The 12771-nt window shown below is 44.3% G+C and overlaps 1 protein-coding gene across 1 annotated transcript in view; it reads left to right on the top strand.

Moving 5' to 3' along the window:
• sec24c (SEC24 homolog C, COPII coat complex component) overlaps nucleotides 1-12771 on the top strand; it is a 47132-nt gene that overhangs the window by 31653 nt on the left and 2708 nt on the right. The window contains exons 17-22 of the mRNA XM_060940045.1: nucleotides 2866-3011; nucleotides 3091-3229; nucleotides 3336-3454; nucleotides 3567-3746; nucleotides 4883-5074; nucleotides 5158-5247. Coding sequence (XP_060796028.1) covers nucleotides 2866-3011; nucleotides 3091-3229; nucleotides 3336-3454; nucleotides 3567-3746; nucleotides 4883-5074; nucleotides 5158-5247 — 866 coding nt within the window. The remainder of the gene's footprint in view (nucleotides 1-2865; nucleotides 3012-3090; nucleotides 3230-3335; nucleotides 3455-3566; nucleotides 3747-4882; nucleotides 5075-5157; nucleotides 5248-12771) is intronic.

Genomic DNA, 12771 nt, shown 5'->3' with positions numbered 1-12771 from the left:
AATGTTCTAGAAGGTACGCTTCTAGGCACGTGCGATCGAGAAAGACGCCACGTGAAGGTAGTAAAGGTAGTACTTCCACTGTCTTATGACATTTTTGCTTGTTTTAGCGCGATAAACAATGCATTATGGGTAATCATTAAAATGCTGATTTCAAGGTTAAAATGGGTAAAAACAACTAATTTGTATAGATATTGTAAAAATTGTGCCTAATAGTTATTTCAGTACATAAAATCAAAACCTGAATGTTTAATTTTTTTAAATTTTTTTGGGTTGGGGTTTTTGTTTTTTAATTCTGCTTTTCAGAACAGACTTCAGTAATTTTACTGGTCATAATTTTGATGCTGTTTGGTTTGAGACTCGTAGTAAATTTTTATATACTCGACCTGTACTATCACACCTGGCATTAGCATGCATCCTGGGTGATCGGATCGTAAGTGTTCAGTGTGTGTATACACGTGTGGATGGGGTCAAGTACGTCTCAGACACGTTATCCGATCACTCGGATCACATTCAGAGTTGGTCTGGGACATGTATGGCCACATCACATTTGTAGTGTGAATGTGTCTCAATATGTCCCAGACAGCAGCGAAGGACCACCTAATCACTGCTCTAACCAGAAAATATGTAATCATTGTCTCTCATCTCATTATCTGTAGCCACTTTATCCTGTTCTACAGGGTCGCAGGCAAGCTGGAGCCTATCCCAGCTGACTACGGGCGAAAGGCGGGGTACACCCTGGACAAGTCGCCAGGTCATCACAGGGCTGACACATAGACACAGACAACTATTCACACCCACGGTCAATTTAGAGTCACCAGTTAACCTAACCTGCATGTCTTTGGACTGTGGGGGAAACCGGAGCACCCAGAGGAAACCCACGCGGACACGGGGAGAACATGCAAACTCCGCACAGAAAGGCCCTCGCCGGCCACGGGGCTCGAACCCGGACCTTCTTGCTGTGAGGCAACAGCGCTAACCACTACACCACCGTGCCGCCCATAATCATTGTAAGACTAGAAAATTGCACTGAACAGTGGAGCTCTCTGCCGCTCGACTAATGAATAAAGGCGATGCTATAACAGCAGGGACGAAAGCAGCTGCTTTCCTTGTCTCATCTCTTTCACTTATACGTTTCATTAAGGCCAAAAAAAAAAAGTGTGTTTCCGGTTATGTAGATTTAAAAACTAGGGTCGGTAGGCAGGCATTTTTTTTTTTTTTTTTCAAGATGGCTGCCATAACTTATATTTAGACAGGAATAATTTCACAAAATATAATGAATTTCTTTGCAGGTCACCTGAGTTACCACCTTCTGATGAATCTGATGCAGCATGAGACACCTTTTAACATGAATTTTTCTGTAAATATAACAGCTCAATACACCATGAGAGAGAGAGAGAGCGCAGCCCCGCCCCTCTCTGCTCCCTGAGTGCAGCTCGTCGCCTTGGTAAAGGTGCAGGGAAAAGACGCAATATAACAAGCAAAGAGCGCTTTTTCTCTCTGAGTTCCCTCTCCTCGAGCAACGCTGATTTACACGGAAACGAAAGGAGCTATTCACAAAATTCTTTCACATTGAGTGCTACAAGGCTCCCATGAACACATAAATGTAATTTTTTTTTTTTTGTCCTTAGTGTAAAAAATGTGGACACTAGAGCGAGTTAAAAACAAGTGACTTTTCTGATTTTGCAGTAAAAGCGCTGCCACGTTTATAATGGGAGTCTATGGGGCAGCGCGGCTGTCCTCTCCTCACTGTCAGGCTTCTCATTCAAAAACTGTAAATCCTATCGCTCAGGGAGACACTTGTCTTGATTCACACAATGTGTGACTACAACTTTTGAGAAAGTTGTGTGTGTAGAGTGAAAATTGTGGCTGAGAAAACAGTTTAAATGAGAGAGAGCTTTTTTTTTTTTTTTTTTTTTTTTTTCCCCCCCTTTGTCAAGCTGCCTACACTCTAAACTCCACTGGTGTGTAACGCCGTAGACACCCATTATAAAGTCTGAATTTCTCCAGATTTGCTCATGGTGTTTGATCTGTGACTGATCAAAAAGTATAGAACCTAGCAAAAAAGTTGAATGCCAGATCCACACAGGAGAATTTTGTCTCCGTTTTAAAGTTTGAATCATGTCTCTAGGTGAAAGATAAAATAAGCGTTCTCTCTGCTTCTGTTCCCTCTGACGGCCCCGACACACTACTGCCTCCGCCGAGTGCGCGCGCACACCGCATGTGCGGTTCAGTTTGACATTATTGTCAGTCGGTTAGATAAACATTTAATTTTATTAAAATAGAAAATTAATATTTAGAGCCTGTGGGCTACAAAAATAAGTCATTAAAGTAGCTGGCTGGACTTGTGTAGTCGGCTGTATGGCCGGCAGCCGGCGCTTGTGGAAAGCCCTGATTTTCCCAGTGAGTGACAAAAACTTCCGGTTCACGCGGTTGGGTTATATGTAAAAGTCGCGACTGGGAAAAAAACGAAAAAAAAAAGTTTAGGGTCGGTCGGGTAACCGGAAACGCACTTTTTTTTTTTGGCCTAACGGACCACACAATTGAAACATTTCAAATGGACCATACAGGTATGAGTTAAGACTCAGGGAAACTGTCTACCTGAAAATAAATATCGTGTAGAGTGATGTTAAATTTGCGACTGCCTACCTCCAGCAGAAATGATGTATGAAATCTGGTCACAAGTGGTCACTGGTGATGCACTCCTAATGCCAGATGTGAACAGGGCCTTGGATAAATTTTTAATGTCTTGGTGTATTTGTGTTCCTCCATCTGCAATGTCAAACTTTCATCACAGAAATGAAATTGTGGCTCTTTATTGATTTGGCACCATCTTTTGAGCTCGTGTTTTGTATCATGCACTGCCAGGTATCCGGGCCACAGACTTTTTCGGTTCATTCTACATGAGCAACACCACAGATGTAGAGCTGGCATGTCTGGACTGTGACAAAACCATCACAGTGGAGTTCAAACACGATGACAAGCTCAGTGAGGAGACTGGCGCACTCATCCAGGTGTGTGTGTGTGTGAGAAAGAGTTAACCACTAATGTTAAACCTTTTTTTTTACTTTTAGTAACTGTGTTTGTGTACAGTGCGCTGTGCTGTACACCAGCTGTGATGGTCAGCGGCGACTGCGGATCCACAACATGGCAGTGAACTGCTGTGCACAGCTGGCTGACTTGTACAGGAACTGTGAAACAGACACCATTATCAACTACTTTGCGAAATCGAGTGAGAGCCACAAACCCATGGCAGAACATGTAGCTTTTATTTGTGTAGGTAAAATTTACCACGCAGAAGAATCTGTGGAAGAAAATCTGTTTTTGTTTATTTATAGCGTACCGCAGTGTACTGAACAACCCTACGAAGAACGTGCGAGATAATCTGGTGAACCAGTGTGCCCAGATCCTTGCCTGCTATCGCAAGAATTGTGCTAGCCCATCTTCAGCTGGACAGGTGATTTCCAGCTGCCCTCCTTGCAGTGTTGCTGATTTAACTGTTAGCAGAGTATAGCTGTACACACCGCTATCATGAACACTTCTTCTGTTTATCTGGTGGCTGTGTGTAGCTGATCCTCCCAGAGTGCATGAAGCTGCTTCCCGTGTATCTCAACTGTGTACTGAAGAGCGACGTTCTGCACCCTGGAGCAGATGTCTCCTTAGATGATCGCGCCTATCTGAGACAGCTGGTCAGCACCATGGATGTGGCAGAGAGCCATGTCTTCTTTTACCCACAGCTGCTTCCAGTGGTGAGACACACGTTCACTACCACGAGTTACAAAGTACCCACAAAACGAGTTATGCAAATGATTCCATACTGTAATTATTAGCTCATCCGGCCAACAGGCGATGAGTTCATGCCATCATGTGTTGTCCGTCCGGCATCGTCCACCTTTCACAAAAATCGCTTCTTCGCTGATTTTTATTCTTTCTGGCAGGATGGTAAAGTCTGCCTGGGCTGCATATAGCTTCTACGCCAAATTTGCATAATTGCAGTTAATAATTAACCATAAACAACAATTTCCACACATCGCTTCTTCTCCCTCAATTCTTCAGATATTGATTATTTCTGGCATGAAGGTAGGGGTGCATGTGACTTCTACCCAGATTTGCTTAATTACAATTATTAATGAAGTTATGGACTAAGCCTTAATGAGCAGTTCAACAAAAATCGCTTCTTCTCGGTCAATTCCTTGACGTTTTGGATTCTTTCTGGCAAATAGGTCGGTATTCCTAGGGTGTATATAGCTCGCAGCATTTATTGCGTAAGGTGGCTCACTTTTGGATCGTTCCTTCTGGGCTAGAGTGAGCTACGCTGTCATTGACGGTCTAGTTATTTTTATTATTGCACAGTTTTTTCACTTTTAGTCCAAAAACCAAGTGCTTGAGTCAGTTACTTTTGCAAAGATTAAAGTATTTATGATGATGGAAGGTAAAATAAAAACCGGCTTTGTGATGATTAACTATAAATCTATGAATTACTACCGAGTATTGTAATGTATTTAAATAAGAAAATTGTCAACTATATAAATAAGTTGGGTTAAACTATTAGGTATCTAGTCTGCATATAAAAACCTATAAAGTTTGCATCTTGCAGGTTTCAGTAGTTGAGTTGTGTGGGATTCTCAGGATTAACAGTAGTGAAGTTCTTGGCTGCTTCAGAAGATCAGCAAAGTTTTGCCAAAACTAAAGCACTATGATGTTTAAAGCTCTAAGTGGTTAATGGTTATGATGATGGTTATAATGGTTTTCAGGCTAATGATGAATCCATGCATTAGCATTCAGTTATATACATAGTTTGTATACATCTATAGAAATCTATACATGTTTATTATTGAACCATAAATGTTGATGCCTTTTTTTTTTTTTTTTTTTTTGTATATAGCACAAGCTGGATGTGGAGAGTGATGCTCTGCCTGTGGCGGTGAGGAATTCTGAAGAGAGGCTGTCTAAGGGTGGCATTTACCTAATGGAGACTGGCCTGAACCTTTTCCTTTGGGTGGGGGTCAACACCCAGCAGGAGCTTCTCCAAAACATCTTTGGCACCCCTGCTTTCAGCCAGATCGATTCCAGCATGGTACAGCTTGTAATAACGTAATACCAATAGTATTGTATGCGTGTTGTGAACGTTGCTCATATCAGACTCGTATTTTACTGCAGACATCTTTGCCGATGTTGGATAATCCATACTCGAAGAGACTGAGAGAGATTATCAGGTCTTTCCGCATACAGCGTTCTCGCTACATGAAGGTAGGAGCCGTCTACTTCTTCTGGTCACTTAAAGGTCATAGACAACGGTCGGAGGTGAAACGTAGAATATCAACTTTATTTTCTAGAAGAACGACCCAAAAAGCGAATTCAGTCTTCCTAGTGTCTAATTTGCAACCTAAAATTGAATAAAACGGTTAAAATGTACTGTTTTGCCCAGTTTCCGAAGGTTTGTTTACATCTCACTTATGCGCACTTTCACCGCCAGGGGACCGTCGTCGTGACATCATTTAAGCCAAACAGACCGGGAGCAGCTCTGTGTTTACCTGCGAACCGAGCACACGTGTACGGAATTTGGTCGTGAGAGGTTGTGTAAAATGTCTGAAAGCGATTTTGAAGTAGGAACTCTCCAAATTAAATATCGAGAGGTGAAACACTATATGTATGAACCTATGGCCGTTGCGAAGGAATCGGTGAATGTGGCTCACTGGTTTGACTGTGCGGCCTCGGAATCGGACAGCGACTCTGATCGCGGTGACCCCGGACCTCAACAAGACTCGCGCCCAAACGATTATCCTGGTAATTATGATAAATTCCTACTTTCGTCATAATACTAAATAAGAGCCCTTTTGAAGAATAATTAAACCGCCCTCCCTAGTGGATATAGGGAACGATTACTTGACAGTGCGCCGGTAGGCCACATTAGCCTGCCATCTGCGGCATTTATACTATTTATAGCCGACTCTAAGCGAGGAAATATCCTTTTGTCTCATTTCCACAATGATTGTACAGGATCCCTCAGGATTCTTGACTTGTCAATCGCAAGCAAAAGTAAAAATGTTTACCTCCAATCTTCTCCTTTTTGCTTGAGCGTTGCTGCTCCGTTTCTTCTTTGACTGCTTGATTTTGTTTCGTGCGCACAATCCACTCTCTTCTCCTCTTCCGGAAAAAACAACCCTCTGGCTTCACGTGCACAATCCACTCTCTCCGCCTCTTCTCCTCTTTCGGAAAAAGCCAGCCCTCTCGTGCCACCTCTTCTCTTTTGGAAAAAGCCAATCCACTCACTCCGCCTCTTCTCCTTTTTCGGAAAAAGCCAGTCCACTCACTCCGCCTCTTCTCCTTTTTTGGAAAAAGCCAATCCTCTCGCTCTGCCTCTTCTCTCTTGGAAAAAGCCAGTCCACTCTCCGCTTCTTCTCCTTTTTTTTTTTTGGAAAAGCCAATCCTCTCGCTCTGCCTCTTCTCTCTTGGAAAAAGCCAATCCACTCTCTCCGCTTCTTCTCCTTTTTTGGAAAAGCCAATCCTCTCGCTCTGCCTCTTCTCTCTCGGAAAAAGCCAATCCACTCTCTCCGCCTCTTCTCTTTTGGAAAAAGCCAGCCCACTCGCTCTGCCTCTTCTCCTTTTTCGGAAAAAGCCAACCCACTCGCTCTGCCTCTTCTCTCTCGGAAAAAGCCAATCCACTCTCTCTGCCTCTTCTCCTCTCTCAGAAAACGGTAAAAACTTCTTTCTGAACCGGTTCCTTTGTTACAGTTCACTGCACAGCAATAAGGCATGTTTTTTCTTTGGAAATTCCTGAACGCACGTCTGCACTCAAGCCGAACGGCAATGTCAGTAAACGGAAGTGGACTCAACTCAAGCAGTTTGTTTGGCTTCAATGATGTCACACGCCAAGTGGTCACGAAAATAGCCGAACAGAAATTCGCCACGATCCGCGCTAACTCATTTTAATTATTACTTATTAACAATACTCCTTGGGACCAGAAGAGAATTACAGAGGGTTTAATATATCAAGTTTCAAATGTGCATACAATTAAAACCGCTGCCTATAAGCTTTAAAATACACTGCTTGTTTTCATATTTTTCTTTAATAGATCATCTACAGTTCTGCTCAGAAGTTTACATACCCTGGTAGAGTTTGTAAAATGTGTGCCATTCTTTTAAGAAAACGCAAGTGATCAGGCAAAACACATTTACTTATTATCCCCCACAGGCTGAAAGGCCTAAAGGGGGATTGTCATGGCGGTGTCCGTCCGTCCCGGGAAGGGTGCTCGCCATCTGAAATCAACTCCTCTCTCAATTTTTGGAGGAATTTCATGAAATTTGACCGGATTCTTTGTTAGATGTCAGTAGTAATACACATTGCAGTTTCATTCAGTTCGGTCGTATTTTACCAGAGTTATGGCGTAGTTGCCAGCGGGAGGGTATTGTGCTCTCGGAGCACACTGGTTTAAATGAGATTCAAATTTAACCATAATGCAGTGCAATTATTAAACAAAACATGGCCAAAAAGAAAATTATGATCCCTGTTCAAAAGTTTACAGACCCTTTAGTTCTTAATATTGTGCATTGCCCCCTTTAGCATCAGTAACAGCTTGCAGTCTTTTGTGATGGTTCTGGATGAGGACTTTTATGTTCTCAGATGGTAGAGCTACGTGTTCTTATTGACAAAAAGTCTCCAGGTCTTGTAAATTCTTGGGTTGTCTCGACTGCATGTTTTGAGTTCTCCCCAAAGTGGCTCAATGATATTGAGGTCAGGAAACTGTGATGGCCACTCCAAAGCCTTCACTTTTTTTCTGCTGTAACCACCGAAGGGTTGACTTGGCCTTGTGCTTCGGATCATTGTCATGGTGGAACGTCCAAGTGCGTCCCATACGCAGCTTTCGGGCTGATGTGAGCAAATTGTCCAATATTTCCCAATGATATATTGCATTCATCTCATCTCATTATCTCTAGCTGTCAGGAAGATCCTGATCTGGACTCGGATAAGGTATCAGCATTCAGCTTTACACCTTTCCACCTCGTTTAAAAGCCACATGCTGTGCAGAATTTTCACACTTAGACTTTACACACACACTGTGAAGATTCTCAGTCATCCAGGTCATGGTGATCTCATCTCATTATCTCTAGCCGCTTTATCCTGTTCTACAGGGTCGCAGGCAAGCTGGAGCCTATCCCAGCTGACTACGGGCGAAAGGCGGGGTACACCCTGGACAAGTCGCCAGGTCATCACAGGGCTGACACATAGACAACCATTCACACTCACATTCACACCTACGGTCAATTTAGAGTCACCAGTTAACCTAACCTGCATGTCTTTGGACTGTGGGGGAAACCGGAGCACCCGGAGGAAACCCACGCGGACACAACATGCAAACTCCGCACAGAAAGGCCCTCGCCGGCCACGGGGCTCAAACCCGGACCTTCTTGCTGTGAGGCGACAGCGCTAACCACTACACCACCATGCCGCCCTGTACTGCATTCATCTTGCTGGGAATTTTGAATAAATTCCCTGTGCCTTTGTAGCTCACCCCCCAAAAACATCAGCGATCCACCTCCATGCTTCACAGTAGAGATGGAGAACTTCTCGTCAGAGGCCTTGTTGACGACTCCTCTAAGCATGGCGTTTTTATAGTTGTGACCGTAAATTTCAATTTTGGTCTCATCATGCCAAATGACTTGGTTCCAGAAGTTCTGAGGCTTGTCTCGGTGCTGTCTGGCATATTGTAAGCGTGCTGTCTTGTGGCACTAGCGCAGTAATGGCAACCCAACCATGCAGCCCGTTTTTGTTCAAGTGCCTCTTTATTGTGGATCTTGAAACAGTCGCACCACTTTCTTGCAGTGAAGCCTGTATTTCAGTTGAAGTAGCTTGAGGGTTCTTCTTTGCAGCTCAACCAATTTTCCTGGCAGTTAAGCCTGAAATCTTTGTTGGTCTACCAGACCATGGCTAAAGGCCTCTGCATGCTCGTGCGACAAGGCTTTCGCAGATAGCTTTTCGCAGACAGTTGTAATTTATTGTTGAGCGGGGATTAATAGGCGTGCGCGATGTTATTCACCGCCACAACGCAAGGGGGCGCGAAATCGCTAGGAGTCGTTGGTGGGTGTGGTTAGTGGAGTGTTTATCCTCCGGTTACTTATAATGACTAGAACTGGAGTCGTATAGATGTACGCACTTCCTCGATCAACCGCTCTTCGTGCTGCTCCATCTTTCGCTCGTGTTTTTAAAAATGCCGGTCGTGAAAACAAAACAAACCGGGAAAGTAGAGAAGCGGAAGTGCGTGTACAGCGGATGTAGAGTGGACCAATCAGAGCCCTCTTGTCTGCGGTGCTGTCTGCGAGGCTTCTGCGGTGGTCACAATTTTTGGGAGGTGCGCGCAGAGCGTCTGCGAAGGTGGGGGGGCTACGCAGACACTGTCTGCGAGGACTGGGTTGTCAGCATAAATTGGCCTTTAGTATCAACAGAACCGCTAATTCTACACTTCTTTATCAGACTTTGAACACTACTCACTGACATATTTTCAAATCTTTGCACATCTTTTTATATCCTTTTCCTGACTTATACAGTTCAACTACCTTTTCACGCAGCTCTTCTGCTTTCTCCATGGCTCAGTAGCTAGCAAAGTCAGTGCAGCCCTGAGTGAAACGTGCAAAGGTCTCTCAAGAGCTATGAAACTCATTGATCATTTATACACAGGCACTAATTACAATTAAACATGTGACCGGTGTAGAAAGTGACCCTTAATAGCGAATTAAATTTGGGTGTGTCAACTTGTTTGTATATCATCAGGTCAAACATTCAAGGGTATGTGAATTTTTTTTGGATCAGGGCCATTTGGGTGATTTCAGTTATTTAAAAATTCAACACACAATTATGTGATAAATTGCTTCACCTGATCACTATCCCTAAATAAGAGATTTTCTGCAAGATCAGTCATATTTTCCAAAAACTGGCCAATATTTTACACACAAGGTATGTAAACTTATGAGCACAACTAATACTTACCTATTTAGAGTATCGGTCAAAAGTGTGGACACCCCTAATTCAGTGGTTTTATTACTTTTTTTTTTTTTTTTTTTTTTTTTTTTTAATAAACTGTTTGATCTCAAACGCATTATGAAGGCAAGAAATTCCACTAATTAACTGTCTGTGGTGAAAGTAGAAAGGAGGTTGAGTTGGGTTTGGAGAGATGGAGGTATGCGTTGGAATGAAGGTGAGCAGGAGCAAAACAGAATACATGTGCATCAGTGAGAATGGGGATGAGAGTGTAGTGAAGATGCAAGGAGTAAATGTAAAGAAAGTTGGTGAATTCAAGTACCTGGGGTCAACTGTGCAGGAAAATGGGGGCTGCGATAGTGAGGTGAGAAAGAGGGTGGAGCAGTGGGAGAAGGATTTCGGGAGTCATTTGTGATCGGAAAGTCCCAGCAAAAGTGAAAGGTAAGCTGTATAAGACAGTAGTGAGACCAGCTGTGATGTATGGATTGGAGACCATAGCCTTAACGAAGAGACAGGAGGCAAAGTTGGAGGTGGCAGAGTTGAGGATGTTAAGGTTTGCGACGGGAGTGACAAGGTTGGACAGGATAAGGAACGAGCACATCAGAGGGACAGCACATGTGGAGAGAGATGAGACTGAGATGGTACGGGCACATCCTGAGAAGAGATGCAGAGCATGTTGGAAGGAGAACGTTGAGGATGGAGCTGCCAGGCACACGAAAACGAGGAAGGCCAGAGAGGAGATACATGGATGTGGTGAGAGAGGACATGAAAGTGGCAGGTGTGGTCGAGAAGGATGCGGAAGACAGGGAGCAATGGAGACTAAAGATCTGCTGTGGCGACCCCTAATCGGGAGCAGCCAAAAGAAGAATTATTGACTAATTGACCAGGTACACCTGTTAATTCAAAATCATTCCAGGTGACTACCTCATGAAGTTGGTTAAAATAATGCAAGTAGTGTCCAAAACGTCATTGAGGGAGTTGGCACGGTGGTGTAGTGGTTAGCACTGTCGCCTCATAGCAAGAAGGTTCTGGGTTTTGAGCCCAGCGACCAACGAGGGCCTTTCTGTGTGGAGTTTGCATGTTCTCCCCGTGTCTGCGTGGGTTTCCTCCGGGTGCTCCGGTTTCCCTCACAGTCCAAAGACATGCAGGTTAGGCTAACTGGTGGCTCTAAATTGACCGTAGGTGTGAATGGTTGTTTGTCTCTGTGTCAGCCATGCATGAAAATCCCTCACCTTTCGGCGAAATTCACCGTTTTGAAACCAAAATGGGTGACCTACGTGAATCGTGTAGATCCGATGAGGAAAAAAAAAATTGGGGGGGTTTGATATTGACCCAAAGGGCAAGGAGGTCGCTTCGCACCCATAGACAGTTCGTGCCGGTTTGCGCCTCCTCCTCCTGCTTTGATATTGACGCCATAGCGACAAGTACATCTCGCTGCGAAGGGCAAGCAGCATCATTTCACACCTCTTCTCCTGCTGGCCAGAGCGTGCACACATCAGTCAGAGTGCAGACCAGACCACCAGAAGCTGGATTGAGTCATTGGACTGAATTTCCTACTTTTTTTCAAACTTTCCTGATTTGCCATCAAAACAAACAAAACTTCCGGCTTGATTACATCAGCATTCGAAAGAGGGTGCGCGCGTCTTTTGACAATCCCTGTGTCCGAAATTGCTCGCTACTCACTATATAGGGCACTGTATAGTGGAGACGCCATTTTGTAGTGCTGTCCATGCTGAAAGAAATCAAATTAAAAGTCTCAAATTTGATTTAATAAAAGACAGCAGCAAAGAAGAAAGTATTCAGCCTTGATTTAAAAAGAACTGAAAGCTGCAGGTACTTCCATATCCCGGCAGGCTGAGTGGTATGCTGGGGCACCTCTTGCCAGCAGACCAGGATATCCAGAGGGAACTTGTGCGGTTCAGTGTTGACCTGACCATCCCCAGCTTCAAGGAGGGAGAGAGCATCGTGGAGTGGTGGGGTCATGTCTTCGACAAACCAGACAAGTGCCCCTCCCTGGGTGCACTGGTTAAGTGTTGCCTCTCCATCTTTCATGGGCCTAGAGTCGAGTCCTCATTTAGTCTGATGAATGATGTAATCGATCAAAGGAGTGGCAACATGAGTGTGGAAACATTTAATGCAATACAGACGGTCAAGTACACGCTGATGTCCAGGGGGAAGACAGCTATGCAGCTCTTTAGAAGGGAGGATGTGAAGTTTGGGGAAGTGGACAGAACATTGTGCAAGAACATTAACTCTGCAGCAGCCACATACAAACACCAGCAGAGGGTGAACAAGGAGGAAAAGCAGCAGCAGCAGAGTAAGTATGGCTCTCAAGAAACTTGCAGTGCTCAGCAGGCCAAGAAACCGACTGCTGAAGGAGAGAAGCGGGCAAGGCTGAAACATGTGGCAACTCGGCGAAAGCGGGCCATGGAGACACTGGTGGTCCAGGCAAATAAAAGGAAAAAAAGATCACTATTCCTTGTGTGTTCTCCACTTTCTTCGTTCTATCAGGCTTTCGTCTAAACCAGGGAACAGGGGCGCTGCGCCCTCTTACTCTCGGCGTGCGCCCCCTTACCAAAATGCCGATTGAACCCCAAGTCACACTTAGGCCATGCACTTATATGCTACTGCACAACATGCAATCTTTCTCAAAACGATCTTTTCTCCGTGAAAACATCCCACCAACACCACGTGACAACGTGTCTGATCATCAAATACGTTATAATTACTCCAAAAATATTCCAATCATAGTAGATACACCGCCAGACGGTGCAAAAACAATCCGAATTGGCGTTTTC

The sequence above is a fragment of the Neoarius graeffei genome, chromosome 14 (genome assembly GCF_027579695.1).
Source record: "Neoarius graeffei isolate fNeoGra1 chromosome 14, fNeoGra1.pri, whole genome shotgun sequence".
In the NCBI taxonomy this organism is placed as follows: domain Eukaryota; kingdom Metazoa; phylum Chordata; class Actinopteri; order Siluriformes; family Ariidae; genus Neoarius; species Neoarius graeffei.
This window is presented reverse-complemented; position numbering and strand designations above follow the sequence as displayed.